Below are 25,014 nucleotides of genomic sequence, written 5' to 3'. Positions count from 1 at the left end.
GAATCCCCCAAAAAGCGCATCCTAGGTGCTTGGGTTGCCAAATTCGGGCCCTCCTTCCCTCGGGGCCCTTGTTTCCTACCTTGGCACCCCTTCTTGGGCTGGCTTTCGGCCCAGGAGACGGGCTCCCTTCCTCTGTCCAGCTCCTAGAGCTGGAGGAGCCAAGAGAACGAGGAGGTATTAGTGGCCTGAATATGCGACCTTCCAGAGGTGCTGTCAACCGGGGGGACTGGAAAGGGACCAGGAACCAATATTTTAGTAGGCAGAGGTCTGGGTCCCCAGATTTGGAGGCACGAGGTGTAGACCACCTCAAGACCACGGGGGAGGGTGGCTACTGTGGCCCTAGTCTTCTGCAGAAGGAGACTGGGACGCTGTTGGTTTTGAGTGATCTGGGTCCTTCTAGGGTTCAAAAGGTAAGGACTAGCACTCCCCAGTGCAAGGGAACTCCGCACTGCTCCGAAGGGGGTGAAAAGGTTTGGGGCTCAGTGTTCTAGACAATCATCGCTGGAGCCATGCAGCTCCAGGAAACCACGGATCCTTCTCGGACCCCACAAAACTGGGGTGGGTAGATCTGCCACATAAATGTCCTGGCTTTCTGGGCTCCTGATTGGTCCTCCTGACAGTGGAGTCATGCTCGCTCTCTGCTAGGGGGAACCTGGCCTCTCTCTAAGGCGTTGGGGCTGGCGCAGCCTCTTTTAGTGCGCGGGCGCAGGTGCATGTTTACGTCGGGGCACGGGAACTAGCACACACTGGGGCGGGGTCGCCGGGGCGTGAGGCTTCAGCACCACAGACAGCAATCCGACAGTTCGGTCGAGGGCGCTGCCAGCAAGGTAGCCCGGACCCCCTAACTGGAGAGCGGCAGTTCCCACCCTATCGTCGTTCCTGCACGCCCTTTAGGCTCCAGACTGTCAGAGAGCGCCACCAGCGAGGAGAGCCTAATTTGCCCAATCAGGGGCGGCCCTTGAGATAACCAATTACTGGAAGATGCCCTAGAGATCAAGCCAATGGGAGCGCGCGCACCAGAGGATGCTGCCACGCCTGGAGAGGGCAGGCCAATCGCTGTGACCCGCGCAATAGGGGCGGTGGCGGTGCGGGTCCCCGAGTGGCCCCTCATGGGCTCGCCGGGGCGACCTGACTGCGGACGCTAGGGGCCCCAACCGATGGTCTGTTCCCCACCCCATGTTCCTCCCGGTTTCCGTCATCGGAAGCTGTGCTAGAAGGGGGGCTGCTCCCGGGCGCGCGGACCCCGCTGCGGTTCCCATGGAAACCTGCCGGCTCCGGCTGAGCGGGGAGAGTGGAGGGGACCTGCCTCAGCTGGGAGGGAGCTCGCGGGGGCGGCCCCAGCGGCCGGACTCGCTCATCCTCGCCGATTCTTCTGTCCCCGGCTGGGGTAGCCCCCCGGTCCGCAGCAGAAACTGAGGCGTAGCTGGGGCCCCGCCCCATCCCCCGAGCTGGTGAGGAGCCGGCGGGGCCAATCTCCGCGTGGCGCCACAGGGCTCCCCCGGGCACGTGCCTGAGCTCGCGGCTGCGGTCCCCAGGGTCACGTGGCTGCGGCCACCGGCGCCTACGCGCCTCGCACGCCACCTAGCGGCCCGCCCCTCTCTCTAGCGGCCCGCAGGAGGCGGCGGCCTCAGCACCCTCCTCCGGGAAATGGGGCCAGGGCAGCCGCCGCCAACTCCCCTTCCCCCCGCGGCTTCCTGTTTTAGGAACACGCCGAGCTGGTTCTACCTCGGGGCTTTGGCACTGGCTGTTCCTCTGGCCTGAGAATTTCCTCCCCCAGCTTTCTTCAAGGATAGATCTTTGTCATTCTGGCCTATGCGCAAATGCCACCTCCTCAAAGGCCCTCCCTGACCACCGACCTAAACAGCATCCCCAGAAAACAACGCATCACTCTCTCTTTTGCATGGCGCTTGTCGCTAGCTGCAGATGTTTCTCATTTTAGGGGTTTACTGAACACCTCCCCATCTCATCCCGGAAGCTCACTGAGGGTGGGACATGGGTGCTCCATAAAACAGGAGGAGTGGGCATTAGGGTCCTGAGTTCTGGGAGATGCCCAGAGACCCCAGACCCCCAAGTCCCACCCCATCCTGTGGGAGCAGGGGCTGTGCGGGGCTGCTGGGGCCAGGGACATCCCTCGTTCCCGGCCTCGCTCAGGAAGGGATCAAGTAGGCTGGAGACAGCGAGGGACCTGGCACCCCAAATCATTCAGGCCTAGGGGAAGGGCATCTCCTTTCTCGCTCTTTAATCTCACTCTGCTCTCTTGACAGTTCCAGCAATGCAGCCCCAGGTACCAGCTCCGAGAAGGATGCGGTGGGGCGGGGTGGGGAACCTGCCCAGGGGGCCCAGCCCTGGGGCGGGGTGGGGGCGCCTCCTTCCGGCCCGCGGTCCGGGCGGCCCTCGCAGCTGTCCAGGCCACAGCAAGCCCGGGAGTGGTGTCCGAGCGGACGAATAAATAGGGGTGGTCAGTCGTCAGGTGGGTCAAGTGGGCTTGTGATCTGGGTGGCTTTTGAGCGTGTGGAACTTGACGCTGTCCAGCTTCTCGAAACGCTTCCCGCAGCGATCGCACGTGAAGTTATACTGCACCTCTGCAGTGTGCTTCTTCATGTGCCAGTTGAGGGATGCCCGCTGCCGGCACTGGTAGCCACAGATCTCGCACCTGCCAGGAGCCCGTGGCGGCATGGGGCGGGATCAGAGTGGGCGGGGCGGGGCCCTACAAGGCCGAGCGCAGGTGGAACTGGGCCCAGGCACTGCGTGGGGGCGAAGCTGCCCCTGGGACCTGCTGGGATCCCCTCCCCACCCAATCCTCTAGCGGCACGGGGCGGCCTGTCACTCACTGCAGGGGGGTCTCGCCGGTGTGCGTGCGCCGATGTACCTCCAGGTGGTTCTTCCTCTTGAAGGACTTGCCGCAGGTCTCACAGGTGAATTCACGGACACCTGGGGGAGGTGGGGACCGAGGCTGAGGACGGTGGGCTATGGGGTGTCTCTGATGTGCTGCAGACTGTGATGCTAGAAGGAGCATCGGGCTGTCTCCTTGGATCTCCCAGGACTGCAGGCGCAGGCCGACCGAACCCTATGTCCTTCCCACGCAATTGCCCAGAAACGCAATCAAGCAGAGCTGAGATCGAACTTGGGTCCCTGAGGGGCATAGGGTGCAAACTGCCAAGCCAACGTGGGTTTGAATTTGTTGTGTGTGTGTGTGTGTGTGTGTATTTTGAGATGGAGTTTCGTTCTTGTTGCCCAGGCTGGAGTGCAATGGCCCAATCTCCGCAACCTCTGCCTCCCGGGTTCAAGCGATTCTTTTGCCTCAGCTTCCCGAGTAGCTGGGATTACAGGCATGTGCCACCCACCATGCCCAACTAATTTTGCATATTTAGTAGAGACGGGGTTTCTCCACGTTGGTCAGGCTGGTCTCGAATTCCTGACCTCAGATGATCTGCCCACCTCGGCCCCCAAAGGGCTGGGATTACCACCGTGCCCAGTCTTGTCCCCGATATTTGAACTTTGGGTGATTTTGCATTAAAAAAAAATCTTCTGCCCGGCGGCTCACACCTATAATCCCAGCACTTTAGGAGGCCAAGGAGGGCAGATTGCCTGAGGTCAGGAGTTGGAGATCAGCCTGGCTAACATGGTGAAACCCCGTCTCTACTAAAAAAATATATACAAAAATTGGCTAATGTGGTGGTGGGCGCCTGTAATCCCAGATACTTGGGAGGCTGGGGCAGAAGAATTGCTTGAACCTGGGAGACAGAGGCTGCAGTGAGCCAAGATCAGATTCCAGCCTGGGCAACAGAGTGAGACTCTATTGCAAAAAATAACCATATACACATAAAGAAAAAAAAAAAACCCAAACTTCTGATCTCCTGTGATATCAGCAGCTCTGGCCCTCAGCGCCATGCCTATCGCTGGACACAGGCACCGTGGCTCTCCACTGGGTCCCTAGCCCAGGCAAAAGACCTGCATCTCTGCCACAAGCGGAAACAGAAGCCCAGTCCCAAGCCAGCTGCTCCTCTCTGCCCAGCTCTCCTTCCTGCTGCTGCTTGGGTGGGTACTGGTCTGGCCTGTGGCCCCAGGTGCTATTATAGGTTCCAATCTGGAAAAGCAGTGGCGGTGTCAGCTGCTCCCTAAGTCTTGCATGAGACCTGCTCATGGGGTCATGGGGCATGGGGTCGTGGGATAGGAGGGAAGAAGGCCAGCCCTGTCCAATTCCTGTGACTGATTGGTAATAGTCCCTGTCGCTGTGGCTCACATAGTTACAGCTTACTGAGGACAGGGAGGAAGCTCCTGGGGTGTAGCCCTATGCCTGGAGACCCAGCACTGGGCTTTGACCCGCCAGCCCTGGCCCAGGCTCCCAGCCCCATGTCCCTGTGTCCCCTGCTCATGCAGCCAGCTGGCCCAGGGCCTGACCTGAATGGATGATCATGTGCCGCCGCAGGTGGTTGGATAAATAGAACTTCTTGCCACAGCCAGGATGAGGGCACACTTTGGTCTTTCCTTTCCGATGCACAAGATTGACGTGGTTCTGGGGACGAGACGGGCAGGAGTGGGTCCCACAGGCCCACGGAAGGGGCTCTGGGAGGTGGGGAGAGATGAGGGCAGCTGGAAGGCAGGCTGGGGCTGGCCTCCCCAGGAGAAGGCGAAGAGGGGTACCCTTGCCCAGCTCAGAGATTCCCAGGGGCACAACTGGGATTAAAAGGCAGCTTTTTTTTTATTTTTTGAGATGGAGCGTTGCTCTGTCGCCCAGTCTGGAGTGCAGTGGTGCAATCTCGGCACACTGCAAGCTCTACCTCCCAGGTTCATGCCATTCTCCTGCCTCAGCCTCCTGAGTAACTGGGACTACAGGCACCTACCACCACACCGGCTAATTTTTTTTTTTTGTATTTTTCAGTAGAGACGGGGTTTCACTGTGTTAGCCAGGATGGTCTCGATCTCCTGACCTCGTGATCTGCCCACCTCAGCCTCCCAAAGTGCTGGGATTACAGGTGTGAGCCACCATGCCCGGCCAAGGACAGTTTTATTGAACACCTACTATATGCCAGGCTCTGGACTGGGTTATCTGTCAACTCTGTGAAGGGCCCAGCTGTTAGCCCAATTAATTGATGGGGAAACTGAGGTTCAAGGCTCAGTGGTTTGGCCAGAGTCTTACAGGGGGCCAGTGGCAGGACTGGAATTGGATTTGAGGGCTGTCAGCCCCCATGGGCCTGGAACAGGCAGCCCCAATTGATTCATTCCTTTGTTCTTTCCCTGTTTAACTTACTAGAGCAAGCCTGGCTCCAGCTTGCAGACCTGGCTTGCACTAGGTGCTTAACACATGCTCAATCAAAGCATGGCATAGCACATTCAAAGGCCTCTTGTTGCACCTCCCACGCCAGGTGTAGGGTGTGACAAGTCCCTGTCTTTGCCTTCAGGGGCACCTCGTCAAATTCCAAGGGGCAAACTAGAGGTAGGACATCCTGGTGGTGCCATGGCCTGGGCCCTGTGGGCCTGGCCCAGGCTGCTCTGGGTGGCGGCCTCACCTGGAAGCTGCTGAGGGCCACGTAGACTTGGCTGCAGCCCTCGTATGGGCAGTGGAACATCTCCAGCAGGCCGTCAGCGTCCATCACCCGCGACCGCTTGCTCCGCCGCCTCCTGGAGGGGAATGGGCCATGACATCAGGGCTCCCACACCAGGCAGGCTGGGGGACTGCGGGCCGCTCCAAGCCCTCGCCCTCACCCTTGCCCGCCCCGGCACCCACTTCTCAGGTTCCTTGGGGATTTCGTAGATGATGGCTGACATGTCGCTGCCATCCAGCTCCTCCCCGTCTGCCTCTGCCTCGGGCTCTGCGCTTTCAAGCACCGTCGTTGCCAGTTCCGGGGCTACCGGCTCCTCCTTCTCCTCCTTCTTGAGCAAGCACAGGTCCTCCTTCTCTACGGGGTGGACACAGGGTGGTGTCCGCAGGGGACGAAGGCTGCCAAGGTGCCCACTTCGAGGGCCACTCCTCACCCGGCCCCTCCCAGGCCCAACCACCCCTGGCCAGAGGCCATGGCAGGTCCCCCAGACCTTTCTTGGTCTCGATGCCTGCTACTGCAGTGGCGTCCATGGTGCTAGGCTGGCTACCCTCGGGCTCTGTCTGGGTGTAGGCCGCCACACCCTCCATCATGGCACAGGGCCCCTCCTCGCCCAGGCCACCGCCGGGGGCACCGCTGCCCGCTGCCATGTTGAGGTGAATGCCCTCGGCCGTGAGAGCGTCGTAGCCAGGGCCCGCGATGATGATCACCTGTGAGCCGGGCACCATGCCTGGCATGGGGCAGCTGGCCACCACCTCACCCAGGGCCTCCTGGGGCACGTTCTCAAAGAGGGCGCTGGGGCCCGCACCCACTTGCACGGGCACCGGCACGCACACCACCGTCTCCAGGGCTTCGGGCCCACTGCCTGCCGGGTTGGGGCACAGCGGGGTACCCTGCTCAGCCAGGCTCTCCACATGGTGGACGTCAAAGGGGATGTGCACGCCCTCCTGAGTGATGAGCCCGCTGCTGCCCACTGGGCTGGTGGGCGTCACCGCCGCTGCCGCTGCTGCAGCCTTGACTGGCTGGCCTTCAGGGGGCTCCTCAGAGTCAGAGCCAGAGCCAGAGCTGGACGAGTCAGAGCTGCCGGCCACCAGCCCATTGCCCACTGTGGGGACAGAAGAAAGGGAATGGTTATGATAGCTGCAGCCACTGGTATTTGTTTATTTAGTTTTTATTTTATTTTTCTCTTTTCTTTTTTTTTTTGAGACAGAGTCTTACTCTGTCACACAGGCTGGAATGCAGTGGTGCGATCTCAGCTTGCTGCAACCTTGGCATCCCGGTTCCCGTGATTCTCCCGCCTCAGCCTCCCAAGTAGCTGGGACTACAGGCGTGCGCCACCACACCCGGCTAATTTTTGTGTTTTTTGTAGAGACGGGGTTTCACCATGTTGGCCAGGCTGGTCTTGAACTCCTGACCTCAAGTTGTCCGCCCACCTCAACCTCCCAAAGTGATGGAATGACAGTCGTGAGCCACCGTGCCTGGCCGAATTTTTATTTTTTTCTGTTTTGAGATGGAGTCTCGCTCTGCCACCCAGGCCGGAGTGTAGTGGCGCAATCTCGGCTCAATGCAAGCTCTACCTCCCAGGTTCACGCCATTCTCTTGCCTCAGCCTCCCGAGCAGCTGGGACTATAGGCGACCGCCACCACGCCTGGCTAATTTTTTGTATTTTTAGTAGAGATGCAGTTTCACCGTGTTAGCCAGGATGGTCTCGATCTCCTGATCTTGTGATCTGCCCACCTCGGCCTCCCAAAGTGCTGGGATTACAGGCGTGAGCCACTGAACCTGGCCTGAATTTTTCTTTTTTTTTTTTTTTTTCTTTTGAGACAGTTTTGTTCTGTCACCCAGGTTGAGTGCAATGGCATTATCTTGGCTCACTGCAACCTCTGCCTCCTGGGTTCAAGCGATTCTCCTACCTCAGCCTCCCAAGTAGCTGGGATTACAGGCATGCACCACCACACCTGCCTAATTTTTATATTTTGGGTAGAGACAGGATTCCCCATTTTGGCCAGGCTGGTCTCGAACTTCTGACCTCAGGTGATCCGCCCGCCTGGGCCTCCCAAAGTGCTGGAATTACAGACATGAGACACCTCGTGTGGCCCCGATTTTTCCAAGTAGAGATCAGGTCTTGTTACGCTACCCAGGCTGGCCCTGAACTCCTGGGCTCCAGTGATCCTCCCACCTCAGCCTCCCAAAGTGTTGGGATTACAGGTGTAAGCCACCATGCCCGGCCAGCAGTTGGTATTTGTTGCGGGCTCTTCAGGGGCTGGACAGTAACCCTCTCACTGCCTAAAACAGCAATCACTTCTCAATCCCCACTGTCCCTAACTGATCCAAGATGACTGACCCAGCTGACTACCCCTACTCCAGGGCACACTCTCCTCTCTCAGCCCCCAGACCCACACTCTGGGGTCTTGGGCCCTTCCTGGTGGCTCCTTCCAAGTTTATTTGGTTCTTGCAGGCCTGGAAGGCTCAGCCTGGGGCCTCTCCTCAGTGCTCACCTTCCCCCAGGCTTGCCCAGGCTGATGGGGTTAAAGGCCATCCTCCGATTCTTGATGCCAACTGAACGTCCAATAATTCAGTCCAATCTGACATTATCTTCCTGGAGTGGGCGTCAAATCCTCCAAGTTAAAGGCTCAGTCCCACAAGACCGCCTGACTTCAGATGTCAGCTGCAAGTCCTGGGCTACCCCATGTGTCTGACCAATGGGCTATAAATGGGGGGTTTCTATGACTGCATCCTCAGGTTTGATAATTTGTTAGAACAACTCACAGAACTCAGAAAATGGCTCTACCTACTATTGCAGCTTTATTATAAAGGATTCAACTCAGCGACAGCCAAAGGGAAGAGAGGCACAGGGCAAGATATGGGGGGATGGTGACTGCTTCCATGCCCTCTCCGGGGGCACCACCGTCCCAGCATCTCAATGTGTTCACCAATCTGGAACTGTTCAAAAGGGTTTTTGTTTTTGTTGTTGTTGTTGTTGTTTGTTTTTCTGAGACAGAGCCTTGCTCTGTTGTGTAAGCTGTAGTGAAGTGGTGCAATCTCGGCTCACTGCAACCTCCGCCTCCCAGGTTTAAGTGATTCTCCTGCCTCAGCCTCCAGAGTAGCTGGGACTATAGGCACGCGCCACCATGCCAGGCTAATTTTTTTTTTTTTTTTGTATTTTTAGCAGAGACGGGGTTTTATCATGTTGGCCAGGCTGGTCTGGAACTCCTGACCTCAGGTGACCTGCCCACCAGGTGATTCGGCCTCCCAAAGTGCTGGGATTACAGGCATGAGCCACCGTGCCCGGCTAAGTATATATTCTTATTATCACTACAACCACCCATGGCCTGGTGACTCCATGTGCAGCTTCTGCCTAGACCTCCATGTCGAGCTCCAGATTCTTCCATCTCACTGTCCCCCTAAGAGGGTCTCACAGGCATCTCAAACTCAGATCTGCAACACTGAGCTCTGTATCTTCCCTCCCACAAGGCCTGCATTGCTCACGGGTGTCCCTGACTCAGCGGATGGCAGCTCAGTCTCTCCAGTGGCTCAGGCCAAAGTCCTGGGGCTCTTCTTGACTTCTCTCTCTCTCTCACACCCACTTCCAATCTGTCGGCAAAACCTGTTGGTGCTGCATCCAAACTACATCCACCTGCAGCCTGACTGCTTCTCCCACTTCCCCTGCAGATGCTAGTCGCGACCCCACCAGCCTCCTGCCAGGGCCAGGCCAGTCCCTTCTGTTGGGTCCCCAGCTCCTGAGAACCTGCTCTTTACCTCCTGTGAAAAAGGCAGGTTAGTGCTCACTAAATCCCTCTGTTCCTGGCACCAGCACTGACTACACTTCCCAGCACCCCTTGCGGGTAGGTGTGGCCATGTAGCTGAGACCCAGCCAATGGAATGCAAGTGAACAGGTGCTCCCAAGGTTGAGCCTCCACTTTTCTCCCCACCATTCAGCCAGGATCCAGAAGGAGGCTGGAGCCATAGGAAGGAAAGAACCTGGGTCCACGGATGAAAGGCAGTCTGCAGGATGGAAGCACCAGGCTTTGTGTGTGGGAAACAAACTACTGTGCCAGGTCACAAGAGTGGGGGTGTGTCTGTTTCAGGAGGTGTTCCATCACCTCCTGCCCTCGCCTCCTCTCCTAATGTACTTGGAGACACTAGATAGGTTCCTGCCTCAAGGCCTTTGCACCTGCCATTCCCTCGGCTTGAATCCTCTTTTTTTTTTGAGATAGAGTCTTGCTCTGTCACCCAGGCTGAAGTGCAGTGGCGGGATCTCGGCTCACTGCAAGCTCTGCCTCCTGGGTTCACGCCATTCTCCTGCCTCTGCCTCGCAAGTAGCTGGGACCACAGGCGCCCGCCACCAGGCCCGGCTAATTTTTTGTATTTTTAGTAAAGACGGGGTTTCACCACGTTAGCCAGGATGGTCTCGATCTCCTGACCTCATGATCCACCTGCCTCGGCCTCTCAAACTGCTGGGATTGCAGATGTGAGCCACTGCGCCTGGCTGGCCTGAATCCTCTTCTGTCTGACATCTGAGAGGGCTCCTCCCTCCCCTTCATCAGACCCTTCATTAAAGGGTATTTTTTCAGGGGGAATTTCCTGACCATTCTGTCTCAAATAGTTCCTTTTTCCCTCCTTTATTTTTTCCCAAAGCACGTACCACCTTACAGTGCACTCTATATTTTATTTTATTTTTGAGATGGAGTTTCACTCTTGTCGCCCAGGCTGGAGTGCAATGGTGCAATCTCAGCTCACTGCAACCTACACCTCCCTGGTTCAAGTGATTCTCCTGCCTCAGTCTCTTGAGTAGCTGGGATTACAGGCATGCCTGACCATGCCCCGCCAGTTTTTGCATTTTTAGTAGAGACGATGTTTCACCATATTGGACAGGCTGGTCTCAAACTCCTGACCTCAAGTGATCCACTCGCCTCAGCCTCCAAAAGTGCTGGGATTACAGGCATGAGCCACCACACCCGGCCTATATTGTAATTAATTTATTTTTTCTTGAGACAGTGTCTCCTTCTGTCACCTAGGCTGGAGTGCAGTGGCACAGTCATAGCTCACTGCAGCCTCGGGCTCCTAGGCTCAAGCGATCCTCCTGCTTCAGCCTCCTAAAGCACTGGGAGAGGTGCACCACCATGCCCAGCTAACTTTTTTATTTTTTTGCTAGAGATGGGGTCTCACTATGTTGCCCAGGCTGTTCTCTAAGTCCTGGCCTCAAGCAATCCTAACTTGGCTTCTCAAAGCACTGGGATTACAGGCTTGAGCCACTGCGCCCTGCCTATGCCCTATATTTTTATTGGTTTATCCTGCTTACAATCCGCTTCCCCTCTAGAATGTAAACTCTGTAAGGCTGTGGGGTCCCTGTGCAGAGCCCGCCATGCTGAGAAGGTTGCCTGGTGCGCAGTGAGGGTTCGTTCCAATAAATGAATGAATCTCCATTCCCCAATCTTGGCTCATTGCAGCCTCTGCCTCCCAGGTTCAAGTGATTTTCATGCTTCTGCCTCCCAAGTAGCTGGAAGTACAGGCATGCACCACCACACCTGTCTAATTTTTTGTATTTTTAGTAGAGACTGGATTTTGCCATGTTGCCCAGGCTGGTCTCGAACTTCTAGCCTCAAGTGATCCATCTGCCTTGGCCTCCCAAAGTGCTGGGCTGGCATGACAGGTGTGAGCCACTGTACCTGGCCCTTGGGAGTGTTTTGGTTGTTTTTGTTTGTTTGTTTGTTTGTTTGTTTTAGACAGAGTCTTGCTCTGTTTCCCAGGCTGGCATGCAGTGGCACGATCTTGGCTCACTGCAACCTCCGCCTCCTGGGTTTCAGTGATTCTTCTGCCTCACCCTCCCAAGTAGCTAGGATTGCAGGCTTGTGCCACCATGCCCAGCTCATTTGTGTATTTTTAGTAGAAATGGGGTTTCACCATGTTGGCCAGGCTGGTCTTGATCTCCTGGGCTCAAGTGATCCACCTGCCCGGCTTCCCAAAGTGCTGAGATTGGCTGGGCACAGTGGCTCATGCCTGTAATCCCAGCACTTTGGGAGGCCAAGGCAGGCAGATCACAAGGTCAAGAGATCAAGATCATCCTGGCCAACGTGGTGAAACCCTGCCTCTACTAAAAATACACAAATTACCTGGGAGTGGTGGTGCACGCCTGTAGTCCCAGCTACTCAGGAGGCTGAGACAGGAGAATCGCTTGAACCTGGGAGGCGGAGCTTGCAGTGAGCCGAAATTGCCCCACTGCACTCCAGCCTGGGCAACAGAGTGAGACTTCGTCTCAAAAACAAAACAAAACCAAACCAAACCAAACCAAACCAAACCAAACCAAACCAAAGTGCTGAGATTACAGGTGTGAGCCACTGCGCCCAGCCTTTGTTGTGGGTCTTTAGTGAGTAAATATGTATAAGGGCTTAGGACAGCAGGAGACTCAAAGTAGGCACTCTGTAAGTTTCCTATTATCTCAGTGCCATTCAGGGCAGTGAGATGCCCACTCTTGATGGACCTGGGGTGGCAGCAGGGTTGGGGATAAAGAGGATCAGCCCCTCTTTTTAAATAATTTTCCCTTGTCCTGTATTCTGCAGGGTGGGCAAACCCCCTGGCACCATCCTGAAGGAGGGGCAGTCGCCTAATGAGCAGAGGGAAGGGCCAGAGCAAGCGTCTGGGTCCACCTGACTGCAGCGTCTGCTAAGTCTGGCTGACCCCAGACTTCTCCCCAGGTAATGACAGCACCAACAGAAATAGCCATGGGCAAGGCACAGTGGCATATGCCTGTAATCCCAGCACTTTGGGAGGCCAAGGTAGGAAGATTACTAGATCCCAGGAGTTTGAGACCAGCCTGGGCAACACAATGAGATCCCGTCTCTACAAAAAATTTAAAAATTAGCTGGCTGTGGTGGTGTGTGCCTGTGTTACCAGCTACTCAGGAGGCCAGGGTGGGAGGATCACTTGAGCCCAGGAGTTGGAGGCTGCAGTGAGATATGATTGCACCACTGCACTCCAGCCTGGGCAACAGAGTGAGACCCTGTCTCTAAAAAAGTAAATAAAAATAAAAAATTAGCCAGATACAGTGGCTTACACCAGTAATCCCAGCACTAAGGGAGGCCGAGGCAGGAGGATCACTTGAGGCCGGGAGTTCAAGACCAGCACTGCCAAAGAGGTGAAAATCCATCTCTACTAAAAATATAAAAATTAGCTGGGCATGGTGGCTCACGCCTGTAATCCCAGCTACTGGGGAGGCTGAGGTAAGAGAATTGCTTGAACCCGGGAGGCAGAGGTTGCAGTGAGCCAAGATCTCACCACTGCACTCCAGCTTAGGTGACAGAGAGGGACTCTGTCTCAAAAAAATAAAATAAAATAAGGCTGGGTGCAGTGGCTCATGCCTGTAATCCCAGAACTTTGGGAGGCCAAGGTGGGTGGATCACCTGAGGTCAGGAGTCTGAGACCAGCCTGGCCAACATGGTGAAACCCCATGTCTACTAAAAATACAAAAATTAGCTGCGTGTGGTAGCAGGTGCCTGTAATCCCAGCTACTCGGGAGGCTGAGGAAGGAGAATCGGTGGAACCTGAGGGTTGGAGGTTGCAGTGAGCCGAGATCACGCCATTGCACTCCAGCCTGGACAACAAGAGTGAGTTGGGGCATAAGGAAGCTGCTCTGGGCACCACCCACACCCCAGCCTGACCCATCACCAAATGGGCCAGTCAGATCACTCCTGGGGCTTGGGGTTCCTTGACTGCCAAGTGGGGCTGATGACAAGGCCATGCGGAAGCTTCACAGTGGCTCTGGGCAGGGCCAGGAGAGGCACACAGTGAGGGGGGCAGTAAAAGGCAGAGGAGGGTGGAATGCAGGTCCCAGATCATGGGACGGGGCAGCCGAGGGGCTGCTGCACGCTGGGAGCCTGGCCAACACTTGGTGGGACAGTCGTTAGTGGGGGTGCCCGCCTGGAACACCTCTCGCCCCCGGCTTCCCCTCGGCCAGCTGGGATGCCACCTGCTCTGAGATGCCAGCCAGCGCAGGCTCAGCCCCGGTGACTGCCCCACCCTCAGCCCTGACAGGACGCCTGGCAGTGTGCCCCACACTCCTTCTCCAGCCAATGCCAAACCCCTGAGGCTGCCGGCAGCCCCCTCACCACTCACGGGGGCCAACTGGGCCTCCCTCACTGAGTGCCTGCCCCATGGGATGGGAAGGAGAGAGGCAGGGACCGTGAGGGTGGGGATGGAGGAGGAGAAAGGGGAACGGAAGGAAACAAGAGAAAGAGAGGGAGGGAGGATGACACAAAGAAAATGAAAGATCAAGGAAGGAGACAGAGGCAGCTCAAGGGAGGAGAAATGGGGAACAGGAGGGGAACAGAATGGAGGGGGAAGGCAAGAAGCGAAGCCTGGAAAGGCAGAAGGCGAGAGAACGCAACTGGGAGCCAGAGAAAATCAAAAAGGAGGTAGCGGCCAGCTTAGCCAGGGCTCGGGAGAGCATCACAGCCTATGGAGCCATAAGGCCTGGGTGGTTTAGGCGGCCGTTTCACCGTGGGGGCCGAGCCCTGCCCCAGCAGGCCTGCCCCCGCCTCAGCTGCCAAGCCAGGGCTCCTGGGCCCTCAGCCAGCCCTGCTCGGGACTGGCCTTGGGCACAGATGGGCAAACTGCTCCGTAAAGAGGGACCGCCTCCCCGTTTGGGCTCTGTAAGGACTCAGAGGGCAAAGCCACGAAGGGCTCGGCCTGGCCCACTGTGTCCCTGCTCTGTCCCAGTGCCAGAGCCAGAGCCAGAGCCACTGTGGCCACTATTCTGTTTGTGATGCTAGCCTAGGGCTAGTAAGAAGCCCCCAGACATGGGCAGCCCCCGATGTGCCCTCGCCCCACAGACCCACCTTTGTCACTGTCTGGGTCTGAGTCGCTGAGGGGCTTCAGGGGCGAGTGCAGGTCCTGGAAGTAGCGGTGGCCAGCTTCGCACTGCCACACGGCCGTGGTGTACAGGCCGAAAGTGGGGTCTAGCTCCACCAGGTGCGGCTCGTACGGGCAGCGGTGCTTGTGGTCCTCGTACCAGATCACCACGTTCTTCAGGCAGTTCACGTTGCGTCGCCGCCCTGTGGACACAGGGCCAAGGGGTGGGTGTAAGGGACGGGGCTCAGCCCATGGTGACATGGCTGCCTGAACCACCGGGGCCTTATGGGTCCCATGGGTTGGGAGGCCCTCCTGAGTGCCATCCAGGCCTGCACCCAGTTTAGAGGGGGAAACTGAGGCTCAGAGAGGAGAAGCACCCCCTGTAGGTAATGCAGACTGTTCTATTGGCCAAGTCATGTAAACAGTGGAGCCTGGCGCACAGTAGGTGCATAGTAATTGTTAGCTGCTTCTTATTGTTCTCATCTTCATCAAACGCCTAGACCAGTGCAGTCCTCAGGCCCACGACTCCCAGGCTCCCACCCTAACGAGCCCCTGCAGCCGCAAGAGGGCGCCAGTGAATGCCCGAGTCAAGTCTGTTCCCTCCTCTGCTCAGAATCCACCATGAGGGCCAGGCGCAGTGACTCACATCTGCAATCCTAGCACTTTGGGAGGCAGAGGCAGGTGGATCACTTAAGGCCAGGAGTTTGAAACCAGCCTGGCTAACATGGAGAAAACCCATCTTTACTAAAACTATGAAAATTAGCCAGGCATGGTGGTGCATGCCTTTCGTCCCAGCTACTTGGGAGGCTGAGGTAGGAGGATCACTTGAGCCCGGGAGGTGGAGGATGCAGTGAGCCGAGGTTGCAACACTGCACTCCAGCCTGGGCGACACAGCAAGACCACCTCCCTCAGGGTAAAAGCCAAAGTCTTCCCTTCAGCCCACAGGGCCCACTGTGACTTGTCACCTCCCAGCCATCACCAGCTTGGTGACTCCACTCCACTCCACTCCAGCCACACAGCCTCCTCGCTGTTCCTGGAGCGGGCTAGGTGTGGCCCACTCAGGGCCTTGGCACGGGCTGTGCCTGCTTCCTCCAGATAACTGTCTTGCTCCCTCCCCACTTCACTCAGGCCTCCCCAAAATGCACCCTCTCCGAGAGGCCGCTCCCTGCCCAGTCACTCTAGCCAACCTTAGCTTGCTGTCCGTTTTCTCCAGGTAGTACCTAGATGCCATCTGCGGCCATTTGTTTACATGTGCCCTGTCTGTCTCTCCCACCAGAATGTCAGCTCCTCAAGGGCAGGAACACTGCTGTTTTGTTCCTCCTGTACCCCCAGTGCCCCCACCAGGCCTGGTACACAGCAGGTGCTCCAGGAACATTTGCTGGATGAAAGAACGCTGTATAAAGGGTGGGCACGGTGGAGCCAGACCACCTGGGTTTGAATCCTGGCTCTGCCCCTTCCAAGCTGGGTAGCTCCGGGCAAGTGACTCAGCTTCTCTGAGTCCCAGGGGCCTCCTCTGGGCTGGGGAGAATAAGGGATTCCCATCCCTGAGGGCTGCCAGGCAGGAGGGAGGGAGCGAAGACATCTCCAGGACGCAGAACAAGGCTGGGCACACAGTGAGTGCTGGGAAATGGTATCTGACTCGTGTGATGGTCCTGGTCCCTCGGCCAAGCGCGAGGACAGCATGTCCCCCACTCCTGTGGGCCGGGAGATGAAGAGGGGCCCAGAAGAGGTGTTTGGGTCTAGGGAATGCGCCCAGACTCCCCAACCATGAGGGCAACAGAGTCATCACCCACAGCCGCCTCTCCAGTCCAGTCCTTTCCCTCCTCATTGCGCTCCTCATCCCTTGAGGATTCAGGGTGAAGGTCATGGCTCCCCCCGCCTCTGGAGAATCCTAAGAAGGGGAGGGGCTCACTGCCACCAGCTGGCCTTCACCCTGCTGGACATGGCCTGCGACCCCTAGCTCCAGAGCTCAGAGCTGAGCAGACCCTGGCTGTTCAGACTCCCACCGACTGGTGGCCAGCAAGACAGGAGGGACAAGCTCCAGACCTCCCCTCTAACCACCAGTGCCTGGCTCCCCCTGCCCTTAGGGCTCTGCACAAGCTGTTCCCTCTGCTTGGCTCTCCCCTGGCTGACTCCCATGCCAGGAGCAAGAGACTGAGGGAGCCAAGGACACTGCCTGAGACATGAGACACGCAGACCTGGGTTTGAAGTCTGGCTCTGCCGGTTCCAACTGTGCTGCCCAGGGCAGCGACCTTAATTTCCATATTCCCACCACTCCCAACTCTCCCCACCTCCCCCAGGCTGAGCCTCCACTTACTTTTCTTCCGCTTTGGCTTTTTGGGGACCTGCTCCCAAGGCTTCCTGCAACAGAGAGAGGCAGTGAGGGTGAACGCAGGGCCAGCGCTGGGTCTGTCTGACCTGTAAGTAATTACAGTGACTAGAGCCACTGCTCATTGTGCACTGAAACGAAATCTCAACATTTTTTTGTTTTTGAGATGGAGTCTCGCTCTGCTGCCCAGGCTGGAGTGCAGTGGTGAGATCTCAACTCATTGCAGCCTCCGTCTCCCAGGTTCCAGCGATTCTCCTGCCTAAGCCTCTCAAGTAGCTGGAATTACTATAGGTGCACACCACGACACCCGGCTCATTTTTGTATTTTTAGTAGAGATGGGGTTTCACCATGTTGACAAGGTTGGTCTCGAACTCCTGACCTCAGGTGATCTGCCCACCTCCGCCTCCTAAAGTGCTGGTATTACTTTGGGAGTAATACCAAGGTATTACTTGGCTGGTGAGCGGCCACGCCTGGCCTGAACTTTTGTTGTTTTTTTTTTGGAGACAAGGTCTTGCTCTGTTACCCAGGCTGGAGTGCAGTGGCGCAATCTCAGTTCACTGCAATCTCTACCTCCCGGGTTCAAGCGATTCTCCTGCCTCAGCCTCCTGAGTAGCTGGGATTACAGGCTAATTTTTGTTTTTTTAGTAGAGACAGGGTTTCACCATGTTGGTCAGGCTGGTCTTGAACTCCTGACCTTGTGATCTGCCTGCCTCAGCCTCCCAAAGTGCTGGGATTACAGGCGTGAGCCACCGCTTTTTGAAGGAGTCTCGCTCTATCACCCAGGCTGGAGTGTGGTTGTGCGATCTTGGCTCACTGCAGCCTCCGCCTCCCAGATTCAAGCAATTCTCGTGCTTCCAGAGTAGCTGGGATTACAGGCATGCACCACTATGCCCAGCTAATGTGTGTGTGTGTGTGTGTGTGTGTGTGTGTGTATATGTGTGTATGTATGTCTGACCTCAGGTGATCCGCCCATCTCAGCCTCCAAAGTGTTGGGATTACAGGCATGAGCCACTGCGCCCAGCCCGGAATCTGAACTTTTATGTTCCTGTCCCCAACTCCAGCACTGTGTCACCAGGCCCCTCGCTTGGACTCTCTCCCCTACTGCCACCAGCCCTGGAGAGGCCTCTAGCATCATCACCACCTCAAGGAGCAGGAAAAACAGGCTTGGAGGGGTGAGGCCACCTACGCCCTAGGTCCCACAGTCAGGGAGTAGAGAAGTAACAAAGTGGGTGTGAAAAGTTGGTGTGGAAGCAGAATTCCAAGATGGCCCCCACAGTTACCCTGGGATATATGCCCTGTATGATCCTCTTCCCCTGAGCAGGGCAGGCCTGTGAGTAGGACTGGATATCAAGCCTTGGTTAGGTGACTGTGAGTTAATCAAAAGGAAGCATATCTTGCAGGGCACAGTGGCTCCAACCTGTAGTCCCAACTACTTGAGAGGCTGAAAGTGGTCTTGGCCCACAGCCAGCAAGACAGTGGGTACTGTCTGGGTGTGGTGTCTCACACCTGTAATCCTAGCACTTTGAGAGGCTGAGGCAGGAGGACGTCTTGAAGCCAGGGGTTCAAGACCAGCCCGGGCAACATAGCAAGACCCCATCTCTATTTATACATTTAAAAAAAAAAAAAAAAAGGTCCAGGCTCAGTGGCTCATGCCTGTAATTCTAGCGCTTTAGGAGGCTAAGGCGGGTGGATCGCTTGAGGCCAGAAGTTGGAGACCAGTCTGGGAAGCATGGTGAAACCCTGTCTCCACAAAAAATACAGAAATTACCCAGGTGGTGGCACGTGCCTGTAGTCCCAGCTACTCAGGAGGTTGAGGTGGGAGGATCACCTGAGCCTGGGGAGGTCAAGGCTGTGGTGAGCCACGATCACGCCACTGCACTCCAGCCTGGGCAAGAGTAAAACCATGTCTCAAAAACAAACAAAAAGAAACAAATAAAAACAAACAAAAAACGATCGTCATCATGGTACAGCCCTGTCACTTAATCATCAATAAGCAAACGGTACAATGATCATTATGATTATCAGTATCATCATAGAGCCCGGGTCCCCTGGCCTCCCTGCTGTGGCCCAGACCTGCTCTTGCCACAAACATCCTGACAACCAGTCTAGTGTCTCTTACCAGCAAAACTGTCCACCCCCTCTGACTCCTTCCCAGCCCTGTACCAATTCTCGGTACCATACCCATCTGGTTCCCAGGACTGCACCTTGGGAATCTTCCATCCTTCCTGCCCCAGGCTCTGCCCCTGCCTCCGGCTCTGCTCTTCCAGGTCCCATCCCATGTGACTCTATCCCTTCCCACGCTCCACCCTCCCCTGCACATGGCCACACTGGCTGTGGAGACCCCCACCCAACCCAAAACCCAAGTCTGGCTCTGTCACCAAGGTTGGAGTGGAGTAGCACTATCTCGGTTCACTGCAACCTCTGCCTCCTGGGTTCAAGTGATTCTCCTGACTCAGCCTCCCGAGTAGCTGGGATTACAGACGCCTGCCACCATGCCCAGCTAATTTTTGTATTTTTAGTAGAGATGGGATTTTGTCATGTTGGCCAGACTAGTCTTGAACTCCTGACCTCAAGTGATCTGCCCGCCTCAGCCTCTGAAAGTGCTGGGATTACAAGTGTAAGCCACCATGCCCGGCCCCAAACCCAAGTCCTAATGTCCACAGCCACCTCCACCCACTCACCGCTGGAGGCTGGGAGTGTCACATTGCAGTGGGGACAGTCTTGGGTATCAGCCAGACCCAAGTTCAAGACTCAGCTATCAACTGCCTGTGTGACCTCAAGCAGGTCTTGTCCCCTCTGAGCCTCAGTCTCCCTGTCTGTGAAGTGGAAATAGTAGTAGTGCCTTCCACACAGGATCACCATGGGGAGCAAGCGAGGGCATGTGTAACCTGGTGAGTGCCACTTTCCAACCCCAATGCAGGGCTCTCTCCCTCAAACTGCCTACCTCTCCTGTCTACTTCTCCAACTTCTGCCACTTCTCTGTGACTCCCAGCAGAGGCCACTGGCATCAAGGACCATAGCTAGTGGGGCTACTCAGGCCCTGGCTTTGCTGTTCCCTGCCATTTCCTTTCAGTCTTCGCTCAGTCATTCCCACCAGCATCTAGATATGCCATGATTTCTCCCGTCTTGGATTAAAATCATTTTGACACCCACCTTTCCCACCAGCCCCTTCCCCATATCTTTTTTTTTCTTTTTGAGACAGGGTCTCGTAGTATTGCCCCAGCTGGAGTGCAGTGGCACTGTCAAAGCTCACTGAAGCCTCAACCTCCAGTGCTCAACTGATCCTCTTGCCTCAGCCTCCTGAGTAGCTGGGACCACAGGCATGCACTACCATGCCCAGCTAACTTTTGTAGTTTTTGTAGAGATCGGGTTTTGCCATGTTGCCCAAGCTGGTCTCAAACTCCTAGGCTCAAGCGATTCTCCTGCTTCAGTCTCCCAAAGTGATGGGATTACAGGCGTGAGCTACCGCGCCCAGCCTCCTTCCTCATTTCCCCCCTTTGCCACGGTTGTCTACACTCGCTGTCTCCATATCCTCTCCTCCATCTCACTGGAACTCTTCCAGTCAGGGCTTTTCTCCATCACGTCACACACTCTCCCATCACGGTCACCAGTGACGGCCGCTTCACTTGGTCCAACAGCACTGGACATGACAGACACTTCCTTTGGCCTCCTGGGCGCTGCCACTGCCCAGTGCTCCACTGGCACTGGGGCTGCTGCTTCTCCCTCACCTCCCTTACCAAGGAGAGCAAATGCCACACTCAGGCCTGTATTTTCTGTCTGAAAGTATCCCTTTAGTAATTGTTTTCTTTTGAAATGGAGCCTCACTCTGCCGCCCAGGCTGGAGTGCGGTGGCGTGATCTCGGCTCACTGCAACCTCTGCCTCCCGGGTTCAAGCGATTCTCCTGCCTCAGCCTCCCATGTAGCTGGGACTATAGGCATATGCCACCAGGCCCAGCGAATTTTTGTATTTTTAGTAGAGATGGGGTTTCAATATGGTGGCCAGGCTGGTCTCGAACTCCTGACTTCACGGTCTGCTCACCTCAGTCTCTCAAAGTGCTGGGATTACAGGTGTAAGCCACCGTGCCTGGCCTAATTTTATTTTATTTTTTGAGACAGAGTCTTGCTCTGTTGTCCAGGCTGGAGTGCAGTGGCACCATCTCGGCTCACTGCAACCTCTGCCTCCCAGGTTCAAGCGATTCTCCTGCCTTAGTTTCCCAAGTAGCTGGGACTATAGGTGTGCGCCACCACGCCCAGCTAATTTTTGTATTTTCAGTAGAGACAGGGTTTCAACATGATGGCCAGGCTGGTCTGCAACTCCTGACTTCTCAATCTGCCCACCTTGTCCTCCCGAAGTGCTGGGACTATAGGCGTGAGCCATCGCGCCTGGCCTATTTTTATTTTACTTTTTGAGACAGAATCTTGTTCTGTTGCCCAGGCTGGAGTGCAGTGGTACGATCTCAGCTCACCGCAACCTTCACCTCCCTGGTTCAAGCAATTCTCCCTCCTCAGCCTCCCAAGTAGCTGGGATTACAGGTGTGCGCCACCGCACCCGGCTAATTTTTGTATTTTCAGTAGAGACAGGGTTTCACCCTATTGGTCAGACTGGTCTCAAACTCCTGACCTCAAGTGATCCACCTGCCTCAGCTTCCCAAAGTGCTGGGATTACAGGTGTGAGCTACCACGCCCTGTCCTTTTTTTTTGAAATTGTTGTCAGGAGTAGCGTGAACCTCCTTGGACTCATCATCAGCTTTACCAATTGTTAACTCTTGGCCAACCTTGTATCACAATGTGTACCCCATCCATTCTTCAAGCCACACACATCCTAGAGACAGTTCCTTCTAAAATATAAACCAGGCTGGGTGCGGTGGTGTGTGACTTGTATTCCCAGCTACTCTGGAGGCTGAGGTGGGAGGATCTCTTGAGCCCAAGAGTTCAAGACCAGCCTGAGCAACATAGCAAGACTGCATCTCAAAAATAAATAAATAAATAAATAAATAAATAAATAAATAAATAAGGAAATAAAAGGCCGGGCACGATGGCTCACGCCTGTAATCCCAGCACTTTGGGAGGCCGAGGCAGTCAGACCACTTGAGGTCAGGAGTTTGAGACCAGCCCGGCCAACATGGCGAAACCCTGTCTCTACTAAAAATACAAAAATTAGACAGGCATAGGGGCGCACACCTGTAGTCCCAGCTACTTGGGAGGCTGAGGCAGGAGAATTGCTTGAAACCAGGAGGCAGAGGTTGCAGTGAGCTGAGACTGTGCCACTGCACTCTAGCCTGGGTGACAGAGCAAGACTCCATCTCAAAAAAAAAATAATAATAATAATAAGGGGGGGTGGGGGAAATAAAGGCAGACCATACCACTTCTTTCTCGGTACAAAATCTTGCACTTAAGAAAAGGCTCCCACCTCACTGGGAGGAAAAACTGGAGTCCTCTCCACAGCCCTGGATGACCTTCCCTGTCACCAGTCTGTCCTTGTCTTCCCTTCTCCCCCTCACTCATTGCAGTCCAGCCACACAACCCTCTTCAGTGTTCCTGGCACACAACAGGGTCCTGCCTCAGGGCCTTTGCCTTTGCTATTCCCTCCGCCTCAACTCTTCCCCAGAGATCTGCATGGCTCCTCCTAGGTTCCTTCAGGTCTTTACTGAAATGCTATCTTCTGAATGTGACCACCTTCACTCCCTATTTTAAATTCCAGCTCACACTCTTCATTCATAGCTCCTATCTCTCTCTCATGGACTACATAACTTACTTAAGTTTCTGGTCTGTAGTAAACAGCCTTTTGCCAGGTATGGTGGCTCACGACGGTAGTCCCAGCACTTTGGGAGGCTGAGGAGAGAGGATCCCTTGAGCCCAGGAGTTCAAGACCAGCCTGGACAACATAGTGAGACCCCCATCTCCATAAAAAATTAAAAAAAACAGCCAGGTGAGGTGGCTCACCTGTAGTCCCAGCTACTTGGGTGACTGAGTCAGGAGAATCCCTTGAGCCTGGGAGGTTGAGGCTGCTGTGAGCTATGAACATGCCACTGTACTCTGGCCTGGGTGACAAAGTGAGACCCTGTCTCAAGAACAAACAAACAGGGCTGGGCACAGTGGCTTACACCTGTAATCCCAGTACTTTGGGAGGCTGAGGCCGGAGAATCACTTGAGCCTAGGAGTCTGAGATCAGCCTGGGCAACACAGGGAAACCTGTCTCTACAAAAAATACAAAAATTATCCAAGTGGGGTGACGTGCACCTGTGGTCCCAGCTACTCAGGAGGCGGAGGTAAGAGGATCACTTGAACCCACGAAGTTGAAGCTGCAGTGAGCTACTGCACTCCAGTCTGGGCGAGAGAGTGAGATCCTGTCTCAAAAAGAAAAACGAGGGCCGGGCGTGGTGGCTCACGCCTGTAATCCCAGCACTTTGGGAGGCCGAGGCAGGTGGATCACAAGGTCAGGAGATCGAGACCATCCTGGCTAACATGGTGAAACCCCGTCTCTACTAAAAATACAAAAAATTAGCCGGGCATGGCGGCAGGCGCCTGTAGTCCCAGGAGGCTGAGGCAGGAGAATGGCATGAACCCGGGAGGCGGAGCTTGCAGTGAGCAGAGATTGTGCCACTGCACTCCAGCCTGGGCGACAGAGCAAGACTCTGTCTCAAAAAAAAAAAAAAAAAAAAAAAAGGAAAACGAACCAAAAAAAACCCCAGGACTTTGAACAAGCCATCCCCTCTGCCCACCAGAATGTCTGTTCCATGAGGCAGGTATCTTTGCGCTCCCAGCATTTCCAGTCCTGCTCTTGAGCATATAAATCAGCCTGCTGCCCTGGGAAAGGGGTGGTGGGTATAATTCAGCAGGATCTGTTTGATTCTTGACTCTCAGAATCTCCCCCCCAGAGAAACATGCGAACATGTGCACCTGAAAACCAGGGCAGAACAAGGATTTCCTTGCAGCACTGCTTGTGATAGGGAATAAATATCATCCTTGTAAAAGTTAATACTTAGGAAACCCACTACCTGCCAGGCACTGTTCTAAGTTCTTTGCCTATTTTAACTCAATCATCCCATCAACGTATAAGGCAGGAAGGGAAAAACTCCATCCACACTGCTCCTTCTCAAGATAGATAATTTACTTTACAAAGACAGGCCTCTCTGCCCTCCACCTGCCCAGCTACCTAGCGGTTTCCTCTTCATCCGAGTATCCCTGGGCTAAGTTGCTTCACAGAAATAGGTTTAGGGGAGTGAAGTCCAGGTTGTGAAGAGTCTCCCGGGTGTGCTGGATCTAGGGTTGCGAGAACGGGGCCATACGGAGTCCCAGATGGGGCACCAGAACTTCAGGAAGGGCAGGGCTGAGTGCCCCAGGGTGCCCAGAGTCCCAGGCCAGGTGGGGAATTAAGCGGGGGAGGATGAGACCGGTGAGGGGGCGGGGCTGCCCCTCCAGGGACTGGGTAGTTACAAGGCCTGGAGGTGGGGCCAGTCCCAGGATTGGGCCGCCAGAGTTCTAGCGGGCGGGGCCCAGCGCTCAGAAGGCGGGTACAGGGGCTGGGTGCATCCTAGGACTGGGCAGTCGAAACGATGGGAGGCGGGGCCACGAGCCAGGCGCGTCCCGGCCTGGCAGTCGGAGACCCAGGCCGGCGGTCCGGCTCCTGGGCGGGGCCCGCAGGTGCCGGGGGCAGGGCCTCAAGGCGGAGGGGCGGGGCAAAGCCCGGCGGGGGCTGGGGGCATCACCTCCCTCCCTCCTTTGGGGCCAGGCCCCCTCACCCGTGGCGGCCGCTTCGCTGGCCGCGCTCCAGAGAGATGAGGTAGGCGGCGAGCTTGGCGTCGCTCCAGCCGCTGCGGCGCCGCAGGTCCACCCAGGGCCCGTGCGCCTCGCCCAGGTACACGCGCCGCACGTCGTACTTCTTCCGGGACTCGAGCCGTCGCCGGGCCCGGTCCGACTCCGTGAGTCGCGGCCGGCCCCGCGCCTTTCGGCCCGCTGCGCCCTCCTCGGCTGCTGCCTCCCCGCCCGCGCCCGCCTCAGCCTCCGCCTCCGCCTCGGGCTCCGGCGCCCGCTCCGCCATCCCCCCCACCTTGGTTACCAGCCTCCCCCGTTGTTAGGAGCCGGACCGGAAGTGGCGCGCATCTTCAGCGCCGCCGAGAAATTTCTCACGGTCTCTCGCTGCCCTGGGGCGCCAAAAGGAGACTAAGAACGGAAACTGCGCATGTGCACAACCAACAGCGCCCCCACCCCTTTTTGATTAAACTTTCTAACTTCGCTTGAAGGGGAGAACCAGAAGAGCCTGCAGATCCCGGAGGGGTCTCGCCTGCCCATCGCTGG

General features: G+C 56.1%; 1 protein-coding gene across 4 annotated transcripts; it reads right to left on the bottom strand.

The window, feature by feature from the left end:
- Window positions 1-1,200: 1,200 nt before the first annotated feature.
- ZNF653 (zinc finger protein 653) lies at window positions 1,201-24,951 on the bottom strand. Of its 4 annotated transcripts, none has more exons than XM_073016927.1 (9): window positions 24,459-24,951; window positions 16,705-16,748; window positions 14,375-14,590; window positions 6,034-6,645; window positions 5,729-5,900; window positions 5,511-5,622; window positions 4,402-4,516; window positions 2,870-2,931; window positions 1,212-2,653 (listed from the first exon to the last, which is right to left on the bottom strand). In XM_073016927.1, the coding sequence occupies exons 1-9, from the start codon at window positions 24,755-24,757 to the stop codon at window positions 2,570-2,572; spliced, it is 1,716 nt and encodes a 571-aa protein (XP_072873028.1). In that variant the 5' UTR covers window positions 24,758-24,951; the 3' UTR covers window positions 1,212-2,569. The 4 variants fall into 4 exon arrangements, with proteins under 4 accessions (XP_072873029.1, XP_072873028.1, XP_007993516.3 ...); XM_007995325.3 differs by having other exon boundaries at window positions 1,219-2,653; window positions 2,832-2,931; XM_073016928.1 differs by lacking the exon at window positions 4,402-4,516 and having other exon boundaries at window positions 1,201-2,653.
- Window positions 24,952-25,014: the final 63 nt, after the last annotated feature.

This window comes from Chlorocebus sabaeus, chromosome 6, assembly GCF_047675955.1.
Source record: "Chlorocebus sabaeus isolate Y175 chromosome 6, mChlSab1.0.hap1, whole genome shotgun sequence".
Lineage (NCBI taxonomy): Eukaryota > Metazoa > Chordata > Mammalia > Primates > Cercopithecidae > Chlorocebus > Chlorocebus sabaeus.
The sequence above is the reverse complement of the archived record's forward strand: the minus strand, read 5'-3'. Positions and strand labels throughout refer to the sequence as shown.